At 43.8% G+C, this 22329-nt stretch overlaps 1 protein-coding gene across 1 annotated transcript; it reads left to right on the forward strand.

The window, feature by feature from the left end:
• Nucleotides 1-4192: 4192 nt before the first annotated feature.
• Nucleotides 4193-5985, forward strand: LOC148685154 (uncharacterized). Its single transcript, XM_088674654.1, is given in 2 exon segments — nt 4193-5513; nt 5515-5985. Coding segments are annotated over 2 exon segments (672 nt in total). The 5' UTR covers nt 4193-4986; the 3' UTR covers nt 5660-5985.
• The last annotated feature ends 16344 nt before the right edge of the window (nt 5986-22329 follow it).

Here is a 22329-nt window from a genome sequence, read left to right on the forward strand (position 1 = left end):
TGGTCAGGGGTCCCTTTACCTTCATACATTAAGATAAAACTTTGTGAAGATGCAGCATAGGTGGTATTTGACACCCAACAGATTAGCAAAAATGTCAAAATCAATAAAAGGTAAGTGTTTGAAGTGTAAAACAGCAGAAGGAACCTTCTGCCACGTGTGGTGGTTGTGTAGCATAATTAAAAATTATTGGGAAATGATTTATATTGAACTTTAAAAAAAATGTTTAAAAAATGTTTTGTTAAAAACCCAGAAGCACTACTGCTGGGGTTAATGACAACAGAAGTTTCCAATAAAGAGAGACATTTGTTTCTATATGCTACTATGGCCACCCACGTATTATTAGCACAAAAATGGAAAACAGATAAAGTGCCAACAAAATAAGATTAGCATATTAAACTGTTAGAATATGCGGAGTTAGCAGGGGTGAGCACTAGAATAAGAAACCAAAATGATGAAAGCTAAAAAGAAGACTGGATACTCTTTACAGAAAATATGTAAAAGTATTATAAGTCAACAATTTACCTAGCAGGATGGTAACATTTTCAGCAGAGTAAGAAATAAAGTATATAAAAGTGTCTGCGATAGACAGGGTGAACTAAGGTTAAAAGGAACCATAGAAAGAGAGGATGGGAAGTCAGGGAATGTTTTCTGATTTTTTTGTCGATTTGAAAGGGAATATTTTTCTTTGTTGCATCATTTTTGTTTATGTTTTGTTGATGCGGAATGTTATCAGAAAAGCAAAGAAATAAAATATATTTTTAAAAATGTCAGATCAGATTTACATTAGAAAGAGCGCTTTGGAAACCTCTCTTTACAAGGGTATTTCAATAAGGCAGGGACTATTTGCAATCCGCAGAAACTGTCAAGGGTACAACAAACACAAACGGCAGCCAAGCACACACCAGAGGCGATTCTATTGGCTACAATGGAATGCTTCCGTCAAGACCTGTGCCAGCAGCAGGAACTGAGAATCAGGGAAGGCCTCTGTAGGTGCATGTGCTCTATGGGTAACCCCTGAAGATTCCAGAATTCTACTTAGCATTCCTCCATCCCCATTAAATACATTTGTTTTTAAGAAGGGAGGACTTTACCGTGAGCAGCAAGGCTACAGATGGGGCAGTGGTGGCGGGGAGGGGGTGTAATAAGAGAAAGGCCGGGGAGCTAAAATCTCATGGAAAGGAATAGGACACCCACATTAAAATAGGCACCATTGATTTCAATGTGATGGGGGGCACACAATATTCTGTTTACATGGATGTAGATTTGATGTATAAACCAGTACATGCTGCCATGTGAAAAGCAACATGTGAATCTGTTTTACTGCATTTTTTATATGTCCATTTGGAAGTCGTAGGAAGAAATGCCCCTTGTTTGTTTGTTTGCATGTAAAGCACTCTCTGTGCATTTCAAATTATCATACAAGGATTTCCCACAACTATTTTTTTAAGAAGCAATGCTTTGGCACAGAAGACGTGCGAATGAAGGCAGTAGTGGAACTTGCTCCAGAAAACCCTGAAATAAGCTTGCATGCAAATGAAAGGCAAGCAGTAGTCTTGGAGCTGAACATGGCCGAGAGTGACGTCATGTAGTAACTCCACATTGTCCTTGGTGAAGAGCGACCACTTCATGGTGCGGCCACTTTGAGGAGATGATAGAGGTGCTTCCTACATGTATCCTTTCATCTCTGAGTTGGCAACTGAGCTATGTGGTATGTCATAAAGTCATATGACTATGTGAGAAACCTTCAACTCTGAGGGTGTATTCAAAACAGCAGCAGGTTGCTCCCATGCAATTGCCGGCATTCTCACCCAAAATCGTTTCAGGATTTCTTGAGGAAAGCACTTCTCTTTCCCGCATTCATCCAAGGGTTCATTCACTCGCGTCCCAAGTACCCTCCTGAAATATACTCGGAGTCGAGAGTGAATTTCATGCTCTTTATTCAGCTCCTAGTTATCAAGGAGAAGAAGAGAAGAATGCCCCTTTCCCAAAACCATCTGCTTATATACATTATTTACACAATGGGCTTTGCGTGATTGGCTACTTCAGGGCTACACCTGTGGGCCAATCAGTTTGTGGGCTGACTTCTGCCAGCAGCCTGATTGGCTGCTCCTGCAGGCCAATCAGGTTGCGGATTCACTTCTGCCAGCTGCCTGATTGGCTGCTCCTGCAGGCCAATCAGGTTGTGGATTCACTTCCACCTGGAGTTTGATTGGGTGCCTCCTGCTGACCAATCAGACTGCTGATTCTGGATCCTATTGTTCTATGATTCAGCTCAGTACATAACACCTCCGTAGCATTTTTTTAAAAAAATGGTTGTGAAAAATCTTCACATAATAATTTAAAATGCACCAGGGAGTGTTTTGCTTCAGGACAAAGGTGAACAAACGAGGGTCATTTCCTGCTGTGACTTCCAGATGCACAAATATGCAGTAAAATAGTTCAGGGTCCTTGCCCTGGTGGCTGCCTGTTGATGATCCCTGCTTAAAAGCTTGCAAGAACAGCTTTCTGGGGCAATCTTTCCCATTATCATAAATTGAATAGCCCTTCCAAGTGAGACACACACACACACACACACACACACACACACACACACACACACGAACACTGGTGTTGCATTGCAATATTTTTTGCAAGAATTGGGTTTAAACTAAGACGAAGACTATAAAGGGGATAAGAGCAACACATGCATGAGACAGTGGACATAATATATTTCAAACATCCAGAAAACTGAAAGGATTTAGAAACATACAGGTTTCACTAAACAAAGAAAACACATTCAGACTATTAGAATGAGTAACACTACCAGGAAGAGAAGCAGCGCAGAGGAAAAAGTCAATAAGTTCTATGGCACTGGCCAAAGGCCATGACAAAACCATACAAACACTGTCAGGAAAAGAAATATCTATATAACTATATATAAAAAAGCAGAGCCACGACGGCTCCTGAGCCGCCGAGATCGCCGCTGCTGTCGCGTGAGTGCCGAGGGGTGTCCAGTGGACTGGCCGAGAGATCGCCCCCCCACTCTAGCGCACGCGGCAGATTAAAATCGAGGGCGCCCGACCGACCGTCAACTGTTAATTAGGTGGAACCCCAGAGCCCAGAGGCCTGGGATTTCCCACCTTGCGACACGCCGGGACCTCAAACAGAAAAGAAAAGAAAAGGAGCCATTAACAGCCCCGACCTTTTTGCTGTCGCTGCCGCCACCACTGCCATCGCGCTAGATCTGAAGAGGGAGAAGAGCCCCTTGGAAAGTGGAGCCCCGGACCTGCCATCCTTCCTCCCTGCTGCTGCTGCGCTGCCGCACCGAGGTCGCCCAGCTGCTCGGAGCCCCGGGTCCGGGGAGACCCAAGGGCTAGCGGGGGGTGCGGGGGGAAGGAGAGAGGTCCTAACATAGCTGTCCCGTCGCCGAGCAGCCGCCGCTACCGCCGCTACAGCTGCCGATACCCGGGAGAGGTAGGACGGACTGAGGCCGCGAGGTGACACGCAACTAGGCCTAGGCCCGACCTGAGCCCACTTTCCCGCCGTCTAGCGTGCCAGGAGCCCAGAGGGAGGCCCATTGGAAAGGCCTCGATTTTCCTATATTTTTCAATATATTTTTTTTTTCCTCTCTCTCTATATATAATATATATATAGTATTGTTTTTTTTTAACAATATATATATATATAATAATAATAATTTATTTTATTTTTTGATTGAATTATTTTTTTAAAAATTTTTTTTAGAAAAAAAGATAAATAAATAAATATTTTTTTTCCTAGATTTTATTTGTAATATATATTTAAATATTTTTATAAGTTATATATATACTTCTCTTTTCTCCTTTTTCCCCTTTTTATAAAAAATTTTTCCCCTATAAAAATAATAAATAGAAATATATATTTTTTCCTTCTCTTCCCCCCTTTTTTTAAAAAAAATATATTATTATTATTAATAATAATTTATTTAATTGTTTTCTTTAACCTATATCTTAGTATTATTACCATTTACCCCCTCCACCTTCCACCCACTCTTTGCATACACTTCAATCCTTTAAAAAATAACAAAACAAAGACAATACCAACGTCTTCTCCCCCCCCAAGTTCCCAGTCCTTTTACTACGTTTTTACCTTTTTAAAGCTGTTGTTCTACCCTTCCTAACCTTTTTTACCTTAGCTTCATATTATTCCTTCTTCTTCACTGCATAATACTCCTTAAAACCCTCCCCAGACACTTAACCCTCCCTACATAGCCTCTCCTTATTTTTACCTTCCATTCCACTTGTTACTTCCCACCTCCACCTTTGTCTTCTGTTCTTTCTCTCTCTTTCCTTTTCGGTCCCTTCTCCCCCCCCCCTTTCTTTTCTTTTCTTTTCTTTTTTTCTTTTTAAATCGAACCCCTCCATCTAGTCTGTTTATCAACTTGTCTCCAATAGGGAAACCTTTCCTCCCATCTATCACCTCCCTCTACAACAAACACCCCTATTTTACCTTTATCTTATTCCCCTCATTCCAATACATAAACCTTCCCCTTAAACCCCTTCCCAGTCACTCAATTTCCCCTTTAATCATCTCTTCCCTATCTCCCCCTCCTACCTCACTTCTCACCCCCCCCACCCCTACTCTTGTTTTATACCTTCTTTGCTTGCTGGAGTGCTCTTTTGCTCGTCTCTGAATTGAACCCCCCCCCTTTTCTTCTTTTTTCTTTCTTTTCCCCACCTGTTTGTTTGTCTGCTCTCACCTGTTTTTTGTTTTTTGTTTTTTGTCTATCTGTCCATTGGTCTACCCGCCTCTCTGAGTACCTGACCACCGCTTTGACAGCACTGTTGAGGCGAACACGACAACCTCAGAGAAGTCTTTATAACATTGCCAAGGCATGACACAAATGATTGCCTAAACTGAACGCTCTGCAGAAGCCACCAGTCAACAACGCCTGATTAATCCATTATCCAACACCCAGAAATCATCATCGCCATAACTTCTAATCGCAACACGTCCCACTCCAAGAGAATGCCAAACAAACCTCAAACCAAAAACGTCAAGGAGATGAAGGTGTCACCAACTAAAAAGATGACAAAAAACACTGAGACCGCAACACCTCCTCAAAATGATGAAATATTACAACACCTAAGAGAAATGGAAGAGAGGATGACAAGTAAATTGGAAGCTGCAGTGGAAAACGCAACGACCCCTATACAGCTACTAATCAGCAATCTTACCTCCAGAGTGGAAGCTCTAGAAAAGAAGAATCAACTGCAAGAAAGAACAATAGAGCAATACCGGGATGAAACCACACGCATGAATGAGAAATTGTGCGAACTGGAAAGAGAAAACGAAGAACTGAGAATTAAACAAGCAGACATCGAAGACCGAAACAGACGCTGCAATATCCGCTTCCGCAACTTCCCAGAAAAAGCTGAGGAGAAAAGCCCAGCAGACCTAATTGTGAGCTGGTTGAAAGATACAATCCCAAATCTGACACTCGAGGTATCCGATCTGGAAAGGGCACACAGAGCTCTAAAACCTCTGCCAAAACCTGGTGCCCACCCAAGAGACATCATAGTGTGCTTTTCACGCTACAGAAAAAAGGAGGAGATATGGAACAGCCTCAGGAACTCAACCAACCTCCGATACAAAGACAATTCCATATTGGTCCTGCAAGATCTATCCCAGGACACCCTAAATCGGAGGAAAAGCCTACGTCCGTACACTCAGCTTCTTCAGCAGAAAGGGATTCGGTACCGTTGGGGCTTTCCCTTCCGTCTCATCGTGGCAACCGATACAACGCAATACATGGCTACCAACGAAACGGAAACCCAACAACTATTGAGGAACCTTGGGCTCGACCCTCCATCGAACCAGCAACAGAAAGACTTACCAAGTGACAGCCGAGATCAAGAAAATGGAACAACAGTACATGAATGGATGGAAGTAAAGAGGGGAAAGAGACAACAGAAGCAATACGTCAAGACTCGCCGATTCAATCATCTACCATCGCGCACAAAATCATTCTACCGAACATTCTCCACAGGACGCCTAACCACGATCAACCGAACCAAAACATCACTGAGGAACAACCCTACAACAACAACAACAACAACCACAGCTAAATGAGGCAACCGGAAAACATCTCGAACTGCAGGACTGGTGATTCCCCTCCCCCCCCTCCCCATAGGCCTTGAACATAACTAACATCATCAATATCCCACCCAACACCACCCCTCCATAGAACCTACCCCCATCCCAACCCCACCCCAACACCAGTCCAGATAACCTCAATCACATTCCCCATCAACCACAACTTATATCTCCAGTATCCCTTTCATACCAAACAAGAGAAAAACAACTCCCCCAACATCCATAACACAACTCACTATCAGGCTAAAACATGATACCTATTCAACAACATGGTGGCACCAGAGCGCGCCAACACATACACACACTCTAACACATCAGTGATGTTGCTATTAACATTGGCAACATTGCTCACGAACCTTATACCTGACGCTACCATTATAAAACCACTCTACACCGTCTCGCTGATCACCCCCTGTCACAAACGACAAAGGGGAAGGCCTGTCCTTGAGTACAGCCCTTCACATCAGCCGAGACCAAGGACCAACCGGCTAATCGCCAAAAGGTCCAAAATACCCCAAACGAACACCTATATAACTACATATAGGAAACCCTCTATAACTTACCTCCCACTCTTTAACCCGATTCTAATTCTGATCCCATTGAACCCCCACCTGCCACATCATAAGTCAGCGCAACTCCAATGGTTCAATACACGACACGAAGTGAGGGACATAGGACAACCCAAACGGGTTGGCAAGGAACCATCCTACAGAATAAATAAACAAGATGGCTAGCTTAAAAGCAATCACACTAAATGTGAGGGGGCTGGGAAACCCAATCAAGAGAAAACGTATCACCTCATACATAAATACCATGAAACCACACATCACCTTCCTACAAGAAATACACAACCCACCCAAAGGGAACAAACTCCTGAATGACCCTCGTTTTAGTCAACAATGGGTAGCACAAGGCTCAGGAAAGGCCCGCGGAGTAGCTGTAATAATTAGTAGGGACTTAAATTTCAACGCCACAACAGTCCTAAAGGACAAAAAAGGTAGATTCATTTTCATTAAAGGAATACTAGATGGCAAAATTAAACTGACAATCGGCTCATTATATGGCCCTAACTCGAGACAACTTGAATTCTTTCAAAAAACACTAAACAAGTTCCTTTCTTTCTCTGAGGGGGAAGCAATTCTAGGAGGCGACCTTAACTTAAATATTAAGGGCATAACTCTGGAAAACACACATCCTGTAAACTCACAGGCAACCCTCCTCAACCCTCCCTCCCAAACAACTAAGGCTTCTTACAAGTTACTAAAAATGTTAAAAAACAGGGGTCTTTATGACATTTGGGGCGAACACAACCCGGGAGACATCACCCACACATTCCAGTCCGGACGTCATGGTACAACGTCCAGACTGGACAGCATCCTGCTCACACAGGGTCTGATCCCCTTGGTAGAATCAACAAACATAGGCAGCATCAAAATCACAGATCATGCCCCAGTAGAAGTCACTGTTAAAATAGGTGAAGAAACGCAAACTACTCCATCATGGTCTTTCAGTCCCATTCTAACCACAAACACCCAAATTAGAGCAGGTATCACAAAAACTCTCCAAAACTATTTTAAGGAGAATGATGTAGACAATATAAATACCCCCCTCTTATGGGACGCTATGAAAGCGGTGACCAGAGGAGTTTGCATAAAAGAGAAAGCACTCCTTAAAAAACAAACCTCTTCAAAAATTAACAAAATAGAACAAGACATCACTGCCCTCTCATCACGTTACAAACAAACAGGTTCCAAAAAACTACTTAAACTTCTAGAACAAAAGAGAAGAGAATTAGACTCCTTAGAAATCAACAAAACAATGATCAATATTTTATATTCTAAACAGCGCTTCTATGAGTATGGAGGGAAAAACTCCAGACTATTAGCAAATAGATGCAGGAAAAAAGCACTTAAAACAAGAATACACTGCATCGCCAAAAAAGACGGCAACGTGACATTTTCCCCGAAAGAAATAACCTCTGAATTTGCAGAATTCTACTCCAATCTGTACACTTCTCACAACCCAACTGAGGAGGGAATTAGAAAATTCCTGGCAGAACTGACCATGCCCACCTTAACCAACGAGGAACAGGAATTTATGGACAGCCCTATCACCCCTGAGGAAATAGATACGGTCCTTAAAAACTTGAAACCACATAAAGCCCCGGGCCCAGACGGCTTCACGGCAGAATTCTATAAAAAATTCAAAGAACCCCTGATGCCCTACATGATACGCCTATTCAATGATATCATGAAAGGGGGGCTCATTCCCAAAACATGGAATCAATCTAAAATAGTCTCCATCCCAAAACCATTAAAGGACAACCTCAAAGTAGAATCTTACCGCCCAATTTCATTAATAAATCAGGATTACAAGATATTCACATCAATATTGGCCAATCGTTTAAAAATCTTTCTAGGCAATTTAATAGTCCCAGACCAGACTGGCTTCGTCCCTGGTCGCAATATTACAGACCCCATCAGGAAACTACTAAACTTAATCAACCACAGTAAGGCAACTAAACTTCCACTGACAATTATGTCCCTAGATATCCTCAAAGCTTTTGATTGCTTGGAGTGGAAATACTTATTAGCAGTACTAACTAACATGAAATTTGGCCCCAACTTCCTACAAATCCTCAAACAAATATATTCCCAAGCCTCAGCAAAATGCAGAATTAATAATATGGACTCAAACACCATAGCAATTCAAAGAGGCACAAAACAAGGATGCCCGCTGTCTCCATTCCTATTCATCCTAGCTTTGGAGCCCCTAGCAATCCGAATCCGAGCAGCCACAGACATCAAGGGAGTGGAAATAAAAGGCAAAAATTATAAATTAGGGCTCTTTGCAGATGACCTGATGGTCACAACATCAGACCCATTAAATACAGCAACCTCCCTAATCAGAGAACTCAACACATTTGCAATGGTGTCGGGCCTACAGGTAAACTTTGGAAAATCAGAAGCCATGTGCTTCAACACCCCTCCCCATATCCAAAAAGAACTTACTAATATCACCAAAATAAAACTTTGTCATACCAAATTCAGATATCTAGGGGTACAAATAACCAAGAACCTCAATAAATTATACCTCCATAATTACAAGCCCATGTGGCGACAAATAAACAAAGACCTAAAGAAATGGGACAGTATGAGTTTCACTCTTTCAGACAGAATAGCCATCGTCAAAATGGTCACCCTCCCAAAACTGACATACTTATTCCAAACCCTCCCAATCTGGATCCCCCCAACCCAACTTCGCAAATGGCAGGGAAAATTACATTCTTTTATTTTCTCACATAAAAAACCAAGGATTGGCACCAAATACCTTCACCTCCCCACCTCAGTAGGAGGATGGGGAATCCCCAACATAGAAACATACTACAACGCCAACCAAATACGCCATATAATCCCATATATACTACAAGACGAGACAAAACAATGGGTACATCTGGAGAGGGACTCAATTGAAAATATCTGCACCACAGCATATCCATTTCTCCCAAACAAATTAAGGAAGATTCCCACAACACTCAACAGATACACACAAACCATGTTCAAAGCATGGAAAGCAGAAACTAGTAAACTATCTCCATCCCCATCCCCATTAATTCCCCTGGCTTACCATCCCTTGTTCCATCATGCAGCACAAAACCTCCAGATGAAGACCTGGCAAACCAAAGGTTTACATCGCTTAATAGACTTTTATAAAGACAACAAACCTTTGTCACCACAAGAAATACAGGACAAACTAGAAGACATCCCAATGTCCTGGTTAGCACAACATCAACTACATGCCTTTCTGAACAACCCAACTGTAAAACCAGCAGCAACTAGACCCCTGACAGCTTTCGAAAGCCTCCTCCAATTGCCAAAAGGACACGGAAAAGGGATGGTATCTGCAATTTACAAGATACTGATTCAGAATCCCATAGACCCCCTGGACAAGATAAAACGACAATGGGAGGATGACATAGGATATGAAATCAACCCTACCCAATGGACTAAAATGTGGTCGAAACCCCCTTTCAAATCTATATCAATGAAAAGAAAAGAACTCTCATTGAAACTAACTCACAGATGGTACCTGTCTCCACGAAAATTATCACTAATACGATCAGGAATCTCATCAAAATGTTGGAGAGGATGCACTTCCACAGGCACGTACCTCCACATGTGGTGGGAGTGCCCTAAAATTCAATCATTCTGGAAGACATCCATGCAAGAAATTTGTAACATAACTAAGCAAGTGCTAGAAATTACCCCAGAATTGGTTTTACTAAATATCTTTCAAGATAACAACGCTCACGCAAATCATAAAGAACTTATAATCCATCTGTTGTCAGCAACCAGAAGCATCATAGCCAGGCACTGGAGGGACTTATCGGGAGTGGGCTTGGACCAATGGTACCAAGTTGTATGGGAAACAGCCCTGCTAGAAAAACTGACCAGTAAGCTGAAACTGACACGGGGACAAACAGAAGAAGACACCTTCACCCCAGTATGGTTCCCCTTCATCACTTATACAACCCAACAGGACAATGACAAACACTTACCGTCAGCATACAAATCAATATGGCTAACTTGATCAAAACACCCTCCCTCCCCACTCACGCAAGAAATTAAGGATCATCACAGCCAACCATAAACAAACAACCACATTCTAAGACACATCCTGACCTCTCTCACCAACAAAGAAGCACGAACAAACAACAGAGAACCTGCACAAACGACGCTGACGCCGAACCCCTACACATATCAAGAAAAACAGAAACATCGGCAATCCACCACACCCAACTCCCCATCCCACCTACCTCTTTCCCCCCCTTTCCCCCCTTCCTCATAATGTCTCAACAAGTTAAAAATTGATGTGTAAAAATGATGCATGAAAAAAAAAAACCGAGACATTGCACTACCTTTGTAATCTAAGAAAATCTTTAATAAAAATAATTATAAAAAAAAAAAAAAAAAGCAGAGCCACTACCTAAGCCATCAAAATCCTACAGTGCACATGCATAAACTGGGGGGCTCCACACAGAATACAGCATTCCCCCTATTTTAGACCCCTGAATCTCCCTTATAGTTTACTGCAATTTTTGTCCAGAATGAGAATAAGTTATTATTCCTTCAGAGGTCATGTGAATGTAAAAATATTGATGGCGGGGGTGTAACACCTTTTATGTTGAGAAGGGACATTTTTTATAAGATCAAGGGGAAATGAGCAGGTGGGTTATCCTGCATGAATGATGAGTGTGATATTGACCATCTGGAGGGTGATGCTGACCCGAAAGGAAAGACTAGGACTAGTATAGCAACTCCTGGCATTGCTCAGGGACAGGGGGGTCTCATAAACCAACATGTTTCCCATAGTGAATGGAGAATGCAGGCTGCCCAGGTGGAAAGATCTGCCCCCGCATTCCTGCATTACAACTGGGAGAATCCCCTTTCCGCGGTTAGGACACTTATTTTGGCCTCCCTCGGCCAGGACAGCTTTAAAAATACATTGTCTTTCTTTAAATAGCCCAAAACTCCATCTGCTCCTGGTGGTTCACATGACAAAGTTTTCTTAAAATATCCATTTTCCACCAGTGTCCTCTCTCTCTCTCTTTTTTTTCCAAGTTTGAAAAATGCTGAATCCTGCTACTCCAATCCAGCTCCAGAGAGGAGGGTTGGCGAGAGAGATTGCCTTCCGTAACACTAGCATTCCCCAACCAACCCAGCATCTGACAAGCTTCCAAGTGCTCCTGGAGAAAGCCAGCGAGAGAAATGTGGATCCTCCACAGGCTTCTGCTCTGCCGCTGAGTTAAAACTTTCCTGATGGAACCTTTTGTTTCTGGCCTTGCTTCAGGAGACCTGAGAGTGACCATGGACTGAGAAAAGAACTAGTTCAGATGTTACATAACCCTCAGGAACTCCAAAGGAGGAGGGGAACGAGTTTCCCTAGAAACCAGAAGAGTTTTCTATATAGTTATAGATTTCAATTCCTTCTCAATGGAAGGCCAGATGCCTCCCCTGCTTTTTTCCTTTCTTTTTTTAGTAACACAAAAATGGGTTTTATTTTTGTAGGAGACAGAAAAAAGAGGCTATTTATTCCTCCTTCCTTCAAATGTTCCCCCTGTCACCATTTCTCCCAAATATTGGATTAGTTGCTTTCCATCTGCATTGGGTCTCCTGTCCCCTGTTAGAGGTGGGCTTGGGTCAAACGAGGACAAATTGTTGCTTCGTTTCCCCAGGTGTCCCTTTGCAGGGTCAGGCCTCTTATGAGTTGTCTGCTAGAGCAGAGACCCTCCACACAAAGCCTCATTATTGCTGCTCTTATTCCATAGGAAAGAAAGCTCTGGTCAGAAGCCTGTTGTTTTGTTCCTTTCCTTGCACCGACTTAGTTGAATAAATGGAATCTTAGATTTGTAGGGTGGGAAGGGACCACAAGAGTCGTCTAATTCAATCCCCTGCAATCTAGGAATCTTTTGCTCAACGTGGGGCTCGAACCCACAACCCTGAGATTAGGAGTCTTGTGCTCTAAACAGTTCTGCAAATTATCTAGTTAGGAATTGCATCTGCAGTCTCCAGGGTCATTTTAGTTGCCAAACAGTGTATTTTGCTGCAGAAATGGAACCCCAGCGGGCACCAGGTCTTGCTGTATAATAAAGTTGCTAGCATTTAGCAATGATAGCTTTGTGGTTATGGAGCATATATGCTCAATATTGGCTGTGGCACACAAGATCCCAAAGTGATTTAACACTGAAGTTTGTAATATGTCAACTTCCCTCAACTGGCATTGTGTCTCTACTATGTCAGACAGAGATCTTTCCCATCAGTTACCACCCGACTCTTTTAACTAGAAATGCCATAAATTGAACCAGGGACCTTTTCTGGATGCAAAGGATATACACCCTTGTGCAAATTAATTGAAACAAATCATGTTTTCTATCTTACTCGTAATTCTGTACTCAAAACAAACACGAAAAGTCAGTTGATCATTACGTTGCCGGAAGCCTGCAGCCAATAGAAGGAATGATGCGCTCGCCACAATATACTGAGGTTCTACGAAAGAGAGTTATCCTAGAGCTGGAAATGAAGTATCCTGACGGTACTGGGATATTTCAGCAGGACCTAGCCCCCTGTCACACATCGAAAGTGGTGAAGAAATTCATGACAGAGCAGCAAATACAGGTACTTGATTGGCCAGGGAATTCCCCGGATGTAAATCCCATTGAGAATTTGTGGGCTATAGGCAAAAGTCGCCTCTGTGCTGTAGACTGTACGACTATGGAGAAGCTCATTCAGGTGCTGATTCAAGTGTGGTACAGGGATCTGAAAATCAACAGTAACTTTTTGAAACTAGTAGACTCCATGCCAAACCATGTTCAAATGCTGCTTAAAAATAGTGGAGGTCATATCCATTACTAATGTACATATATGTGAGTTTTTTAAAATGTATATGTGAGTTTTGTACAATAAACTACATTGTTTGTTTCAATTAATTTGCCCAAGGGTGTAGGAGCACTCCCTGCTTTTACCCAGGGACAAAGGAAGAAAAATGCTTAAGGGGCTGGAATTAGCTCATGGCTGCCAATTGGTCATCCCTGACCCACCTCACTCAGTGGGAAAAGGCTCTGCAGCAGGATGCAAAGACATGTTCAGGAAAGCAAAGCAATGACTCCGTATTGCCACATTATTTTTTTCTCAGGCTCTTTAGAAGATCAGCTCTCAAGGTTTCCTGAGGATGTGCTCCCAAAACCTTCATGGTAGCTCTTTGGGGCTTATCATAACAGCCAACTCTGTTTTCCATTTGCAAGAGCATTCCTGTTTCACAGCAACAATAAGGAATTTTGACAAAAGACACTCACCCTTCCAAAGTAAATAACCCACAAAGACTCTGCCGTTGTGCGCTGTTGAGGACAGATCATAAACCAAACCCACATGAGTGGAGGGTACCGGCGAGCAAAGAATATATAGCAAGCGCAGTTCATAAAGGGAATTTCCAGCCATAACAAATGTGGCCCCAGAAGTGTCCTGCTAAGTAGGACACAGAGGGCTGTCTCCTACCTGAAAGGTTGCCTGGTCATAAGAACGTAAAAAGCCTCGCTGCATCAGACCAAAGGCCTATTTAGTCCTTCATTCTGTTCTCACAGTGGCCGCCACAGACCTGTGGTAAGGCCACAAGCACACAGGAGCGCAAGAGCTTTTGCCCACTCATCATCCCTAGTGATGGGTATTCAGAGGGATAGTGCATTCCCCGAATCCCTGGCCTACCTGGCGGCAAGTCAGTATGCCAAGTAAGTCCAAACTGAAGCACAGCCCCTCAGGGACCCTGGAGCACCCAAGCTGAGGTCCATCAACACGGCAGCTGGGCAGGCACCGCACCTTAGCTCTGCTTCCCTTTTTGTACTTTGCATGTTCACTGCAGCATCTGGGCTTGAGGAGGCAGGGGACCCTCACCTGCTCCAAACCTGCTCCAGCTGAGGAATCGCACACCTCATCCCAGGAGTGCCAACTTGAATAAAATATTGGGGGGGGGAGTGAGCCAGGTAAGCCCCGCCCTGCATAATCAATCACATGGCACGATGCACACACACCATTTTAATGGGAATCCCATCAACTTTGGAGGGGGCAGATTTTATTGGAGGGTCCGTAGCCCCCTCAGCTCCTTGGTGTTGGCTCCTGTCAGCCTCCTCCCAGAGCTAGCATGGGCAAAGCAGCCCAGGACACCGCAGCAGCAGCAACAGAACCAGAGGAACAAAGCAGTGCAATATCCTCTGAGAGCATATGCCTTCTTGCTAAACCATGGTTTGGCTTAGGGTTACATGCAAACTGAGCCATCATGTGGGTGATGGGAAAGCCATCTTGTCCCTCGTCTCAGGAAGCAGAATGTCTTGAGAGGGCCTTGACAAGACTGAGATATCCAAAGCATGATGTATAAAGGCAGCCCCTTGGGAACATTTCAGGCCTTGCACCTTTGTACTTTTTTTCTGGAACCTCTTAAAACTTCCATAGATCCACTAGGGTTGTGGAAAATAGAAGCCCACCCCAGCCTTTAACCTAGCAGTAACCTGCTCTGGGGGAGGGGGGGGTTACCACTGTTGTGTTGTGATACTAGGGGGACATTCCACCCCCCTGCCAACCCACCTGGCCCTAGGACAGTGGTCAATTCGCTATGGAGACGGAACAAGTTCAGAATGGAACATCTGAATCAGCTGTGCTCAATGGACAGCTTGTTCATAGGAAAGATTCGGTCCAATTTATGCAAAGCAAGATGTTTACACCAAAGGATGATGGATTGGTTTTTGTCTGTCTGGTGTTCTTTTCATGGGACGCTTGAGCCAACCAGAGTGGATGCACACTCGCATCTGAATTACAATCGATAATTAATTCTGATGACTCTCCTTCATGGGCAGTTTTTAAACAGCGGTTGGGTGGCCCATCTGCCAGGAATTCTCTGTTGCAGGGGGTTGGCTTAGAATGATCCTTGGGATCCCTTCCAACTCTACAATTCTATGATTCTATGACTCATGTTCTGCGTGCAGACAAGGAGATTGCATTTTTATTTATTTTTTAAAGCAAAGATTCTGAAGGCAAAGTTTGTTTAGAAGGAAGGAGGGAAATCAGTATTCCAAATCAAGCCAAGGATTAAGAGGTTAGTTTTTAATCCAACATTATTTCATCCCGAGAGCTATAAAAACCCAACCACTGTATTGTTTCTACATATTGTAGCTCAGTGAAGCAGGATAGCCAAACACCGGAATTGTCTGGATAGGATCATTATCAGGGACACAATCTACTTGGAATAAAACCCATGAAAATCTATAATCAGCAGGATTTGGGGGGAGAGGGCTGGGACAGACTTCTGCAGAAATGTGGCAAAGGGTGGCTATAAACGATTTGTCAGCTGTGCATAGCACCACACACACTACTTTGAAGACCTGACAATCAGCTGATCTGCAGGACTTCAAAGAGCAGCACTCTGCCTGGGGCAAAAGCAGGTCATCTGATGTCGCTGATGTCAGGTGATTGAAAGGTGAGCGGCCCCTCCTGTATGTCAAACCTTTGCCTGCAGGAGAGTTCTCCAACCCCCACCCCGGTATATGCATATTGCTTTGTTGTAAAAGATAATTTTCCTATAAAGTAAGTAGTCTATAAGTAAACAAACCAGCTCTCCAGGCACTGAGACAGGGACCTGCCTCAGCTCTGCTAACAGGAAATCGCTTTAACGGGAAATCTGGGACATTCTATATACAATGGCCCTAGAATCGTGCCCGATATTTTAAAGCCAGACATCCATTTTTAAACAGGTTATAGGCATTGCTGCTTGAGGTCTTAAAGACAAGTATGTTGCTGCTGGATATATGAATTTGAAATGTATGTAGCAAGTGAATTATTTGACCTGTATGCCTTGTGAGAAGGCAGAAGTGAGGGAGTCCAGGCCAAGGAGAACCTATACCAAGGCCCGAGAGGACATCTTCTTCTGCTCCAGAGAGTCAAAAAATTGGCAAACGACCTGAATCAGTTTTACAGCAGGTTCAAAAGTCAAGCATTATCAACTAGTGCCATTCAGTTGGCTCCAGAGGCACCAACAACCACCTCAACCTGTTCTGAAGTCACTCCACTGGTGATCTTGAAATAGTGTTCTGCACACTTTGTATAAAGTACTTTTACATTGCAATGTAGCCGAAACAAAATTCCAAGTATGTTAGTACTTGGCCAATAAATTATTATTCTATTCTATTCTACATTTCATATAAATTGTTTAGTGTATTAAAATTGGGTACCTTGACTGAAAGGCAGTATATAAATCTAGTAAGTAAGTAAGTAAGTAAGTAAGTAAGTAAGTAAGTAAGCAAGCAAGCATATTATGGTACATATGCAATTTGCATAGATTCATATGGTAAGCATCATTTGGTAATGGATATTGCTTTGGGCTAGATACCATACTAAGACTTTTAGCAATGGTCATAGAATCATAATCATAGAATTGTAGAGCTGGAAGGAACCCCAAGGGGCATCTAGTCTAACCCCCTGCAATGCAGAAATCTCAACTAAAGAATCCATGACAGATGGCCATCTGACCTCTGCTTAAAAACTTCCAACAAAGGAGTCAGGCCTTGATATGTCTCACCTCAAGAACCAGGCCAAACCAACAACATTATTTGCCTAGGCAACCACCAGAAGTGTGCAGCCCAATCTGGTACGCATTTACTCAGAAGTAAGTCCCGGCATATTCAGTGGTGGCGAGCCACACAAGGGAGCAAGCATATGATCACTGGCTTACAACTTGATCTGAGGCATGTTTGGTTAGAAGTAAACTGACCCGTATGTTCATAGGGTGCTCACAGGCTGTTCAGAGGGTTGCCATATTTCAAAAAGTGAAAATCCGGATAAAAAGGTTGTTGAGCTTTTCTGCCCCCTCCCCCCCCATGAAGTTTTTGAGCATACTGATCAACATATAATCAAGAGGTCAATTTTGCTAAGCTTTAATAAAACATAGAAGAAAGAAAGGCGCTTCACAGTTGTTCATGGTCAAGGCCACTTAAGGCTCAACAGACAAAAAGCATTAAACTGTGCCCCCATGAGGCATGCTGAAGTGGCTTCCTCAGGCGGCAGAAGCATAAGAGGCCGTGCCCTTTCTGCCCTACTGCTTCCGGTGTGTGGCGTTCCCCCTCCTCTTTTTAATATTGCTATTATTATTTGTTAAATTTGTATGCCGCCTTTCATCCGAAGATCACAGAGTCAGTGGCGTAGCTAACCACCTGGCTGCCCGGGGTGGCAAACGTGAAGGCACCCTGCATGTGCACACAAGAGGCATGCGCCGCAGCAAACCCCGCAAGCAAGCCACGGAGTGAGGCAGTCTTGCTCGCGTCGGGGCTTCTCCTCCATGGTGGTGGCTGCGTCACACGGTATTGGTGGCGGCCATCGGAGGTGGTCAGCCCCATCCAGCCCAGCCTGCTGCCCGGGGTGGTGCGCCCCCCGCCCCCTATTACTACGCCACTGCACAGAGTGGTTCACAACATAAAAATGCAAAACGAGTAGACAAAATACATAATAAATCAAAGGGAAACCTACGGTATCAAGGTCTTGCAGAGCGCTCCACCTCTCACCAAGTTTTGACAAGAGAGGGGCAATCCAGCAGCGGCGGAAGTGGGCAGCACGGCAGGGGCAGGGAACGGCACATACTTGTTTTGCCTCGGGTGGCAAAATGGGATGGGCTGCCCCGACTGTGCCTACTGTAGAATGGCAGCTGCCACCGCTTCAAATGACCTGCAAGCAGCATGTGGTTCGTTTACATTCACACGGAGCAATGGATTCAAACTACAAGAAAGAAGATTCCACCTAAACATTAGGAAGAACTTCCTGACAGTAAGAGCTGTTCGGCAGTGGAATTTGCTACCAAGCAGTGTGGTGGAGTCTCCTTCTTTGGAGGTCTTTAAGCAGAGGCTTGACAGGCATATGTCAAGAATGCTTTGATGGTGTTTCCTGCTCGGCAGGGGGTTGGACTGGATGGCCCTTGTGGTCTCTTCCAACTCTACGATTCTATGATTCTACTTTTTAAACATTTGAAAAATGTGCCATGGAAAATACAGGCAATATTTCCCTTAAATAACTCAGCCCATTGTTCTCATTCCCAAATAATTAAAGGGATTAAACATGAGTCAGGTGAAAGTTGAATCTTAGCGAAATCAATGGGACAAATTAGTCGCATTTTTTTTTTCTGGAGCAGTGCCACCTTCGTATTCTCAACGGTTGGAAGTATAGCAATAAAATCATGATGTACTGCAGAAAAACTAAGCTGTGACTTGGGCGAGGGGTGGGGGATCAGGTAAGCTTGTCACATATGTTGAATTAGATTTTACAGAGAGGATCCATACGCAACATTGTCACTGAGCCACTGTCTCCATATGCATGTGTTTTCCCAATTAACCGTCCATAGGAAGCCTTAGAAAACCCAGCTTTTTTGCGAATAAAGCAGTGTGGTTTCCCCCCCTTCTTTTAAATGAAGGAGCTGTTATTTTAAAATCATGGCAAGAGGAGACAGAGTCTAACCTTAAATATGAGCACAATTTGCTATTCATTACCACAGCCGCTGACCACACCCTCCAGCTAATGTTGAATTTCACACATTTAATGAGCTCCATATTTGAAACACACACACATAAACACACGAGCCCTGTAAAATCTGATTTACACTGTTGTTAAAATACCTGGCATTATGAAAGAAATTGTTTGAAAGTATATATTTATGCAAAGAGGATTTTTTTTTAATTTAAAAAAAATTGCAACAAAAAGAAATATATACGCAACGGCCGAGACATTAATTGGCCTGGAAAAAAAAATAACCCTTCCCCCATCAACGAAAACATTCTTTCTAGCGCTATATTTCTTTCAGCACTTCAAATTTAGCTGCTCCCTGCTTCAGTGGGCCAACAGGCTAAGTTATTTAAGGACGGAAAAGCCTTCACAATGTAATTGTCGATACTTGGGATGCTAAGTTAACTTGACAAGTCAGTTCATGATGCAGTCCAGGTTCTATAATTAGTGCGTTTCTTGCAACCGTAATAAAAACCCTCAGCATTAGGTCAGTTCTTGTCTGGGCTATTTAAGAGGTACCTTGCAATGCGCTTTGATTCAGGCATGTTCAGCTTTTATTGGATGTTAACACCTGATATTTCCTCCAGGCGTTGGTTTTACTGAAAGCTTTGTTCTGTCCTCCCATTCCCCCTCCCCCCCCACTGCCAGATCATCAACAGGAGCTGCCCTGAAACCAAGAGGATTGGCGATGAGCATAAATCATTAAGCCGACAGCACAAAGGGGCGAACACAGCTGTAGCCTGCCCATAGCTACAGCTATGGTAGAGGGGGGGAATTAAAAAACTACACAATGTCTTTATTTTTGGTCAGCTAGAAATCTGCCCACGTGTAGATATGAATGAAGGTGGGGGCAAGAAATTGCATAGACCCCTGGCAACGTACCCCAGTATGCTCTGCACCCAGAAACTCATAGCATCGGTGGGGGGGGGCAGCCAGAGTTGTGGGTTCAGGGCAGGATTTGTCCCCACTGCTACTGTGTCCTGAAATGCAGTAGCATTTCCCCAGTAGCAGTGAATGGGATTCTGTGATACATAAAGGTAAAGGTACCCCTGACAATTAGGTCCAGTCGCGGACGACTCTGGGGTTGCGGCGCTCATCTCGCTTTACAGGCCGAGGGAGCAGGCGTACAGCTTCCGGGTCATGTGGCTAGCATGACTAAACTGCTTCTGGTGCACCAGAGCAGCGCTTGGAAATGCTGTTTACCTTCGCACCGGAGAGGTACCTATTTATCTACTTGCACTTGGATGCTTTCGAACTGCTAGGTGGGCAGGAGCTGGGACAGACAGAACAAAAGGAGCTCACCCCGTCACGGGGATTCGAACTGCCAACCTTCTGATCAGCAAGCCCAAGAGGCTCTGTGGTTTAGACCACAGTGCCACCTGTGTCCCATCTGTGATACATATATATATATATATATATATATATATATATATATATATATATATGTATATATACACACACACACACACATATATGGAGTGTTAAGGGAGGGGTAGTACATCTGGCGGGAGACACATGCTCCTTCTAGGGTACTTTGTCCACCTTTGGTCTCCAATCTCCACTCAGCTCTCACCTGTGGCTCCTAGAAGCTGTCAGTATGCAACAGCGGCAACACCCCAGGAATGGCTTTGACTGGCTGGCTAAACCAGGTGAGGTTAGCCGATGGGTCTCAAACATAGGTGCCAAGTTCCAGATTGAAAAATCCGGGATCAGCAGCGCCTCAGCACCGGAAGTCGCTTCTACGCATATCCGGAAGTGCGTAGAAGCAACTTCTGGCGCTGTGGACATTTTGGAAATGGGTACAGCGGCATCGGAAGTCACTTCTACGCATGTCCGGACGTGCGTAGAAGCAACTTCCGGTGCCGGCGCAGCACCGGAAGAACATGGCCACCGGCAGGAGCTCCGTAATCCGGGGAATAAGGGGTATTTTGCCATTTGGGACACCTGCGGGAAATGGTAAGAAAATACGGGGGTTTCCTGAGGAAAACGGGGTACTTGGCAGCTATGGTCTCAAACCTTCTGTGAGTTAGGGACTTCCACTGCATGCGAAGACAACTCCTAGCAATGCTTGATTCATAACACAGAACACAACTACTTCGTAATACAGTAGAACCTCGACTTACCACCGCCCCTACTCTCAAACAATTCGACTCGTGACAGTGGCAAACCCGGACGTAAATGCCAGGTTTGCTGTGATTCGCGCACGTGCAGAAGTGGCTTCTGCCATCTGCACATGCACAGAAGCGGCTGCCGCCATCTGCACATGCGCAGAACTGTGCTGTTGCCAAATGCGCATACACAGAACGGCGCTTCTACCAGTAACCCAGATCAACTCATGAACGGACTCTGGAACAGATTCCATACGTGAGTTCCACATCCAGAAAGTATAAAACAATGCAGCTACCTAAGAACATGACTCATTCCCAAAATATAATTATGAAAGGCCCTCTTACATATGTACCTTAAGTATGTATACAAACTCAATGAGAGGTGTGAGCTTGCTTTTGCTGAGTAATCTCATTTATATTATGTCTAATTTCAGACAAGCAAACTCTCATCTCTTCATCAATACAGAGAAGCCATTCTCCTTCCTGATGTTTCATCTTTGTAAGAGTTGAAAATCCCTGTTCACAACAATCTGTCATGGAAAACTGTAGAAGAATAGCCAACACTCTTGAAGAGAGGCATTGTCACAGTTCTTCTTGTATATCCTTATTTTATTTTATTTTATTTTGATACTATACTATAATATACTATACTATACTATACCACACCACATTGAAATATTTAAATATTTCTTTGATTGTCCTTGAATCTTCCTGCCACAATTGCCATCCTCTCCTGCCACATCTTTTGAGAACCACTGCATAATCTCTGTTTCTATGGCTTCTAAAGGGGGTTCAAGAAATCCATGGAGGCGAGATCACTAATTACTGTGCTTATGCGGAACCTCTGGGTCTAGAATGGGTACACCATTGGAAACATTATGGGTGAAGATCAAAAGAAATTCCCACAAGTCAAGTTCACCTGGAACCCTGAAGAGAAGAAGATGCTGCGTGAGCAAGGGAAGGAGAAGAGAAAATATCATTCGGTGTCTCATGGCATACAAGTTCAAAACTTAGTTGGTCTT

This window comes from Zootoca vivipara, chromosome 7, assembly GCF_965207765.1.
Source record: "Zootoca vivipara chromosome 7, rZooViv2.hap1.1, whole genome shotgun sequence".
In the NCBI taxonomy this organism is placed as follows: Eukaryota; Metazoa; Chordata; class Lepidosauria; order Squamata; family Lacertidae; genus Zootoca; species Zootoca vivipara.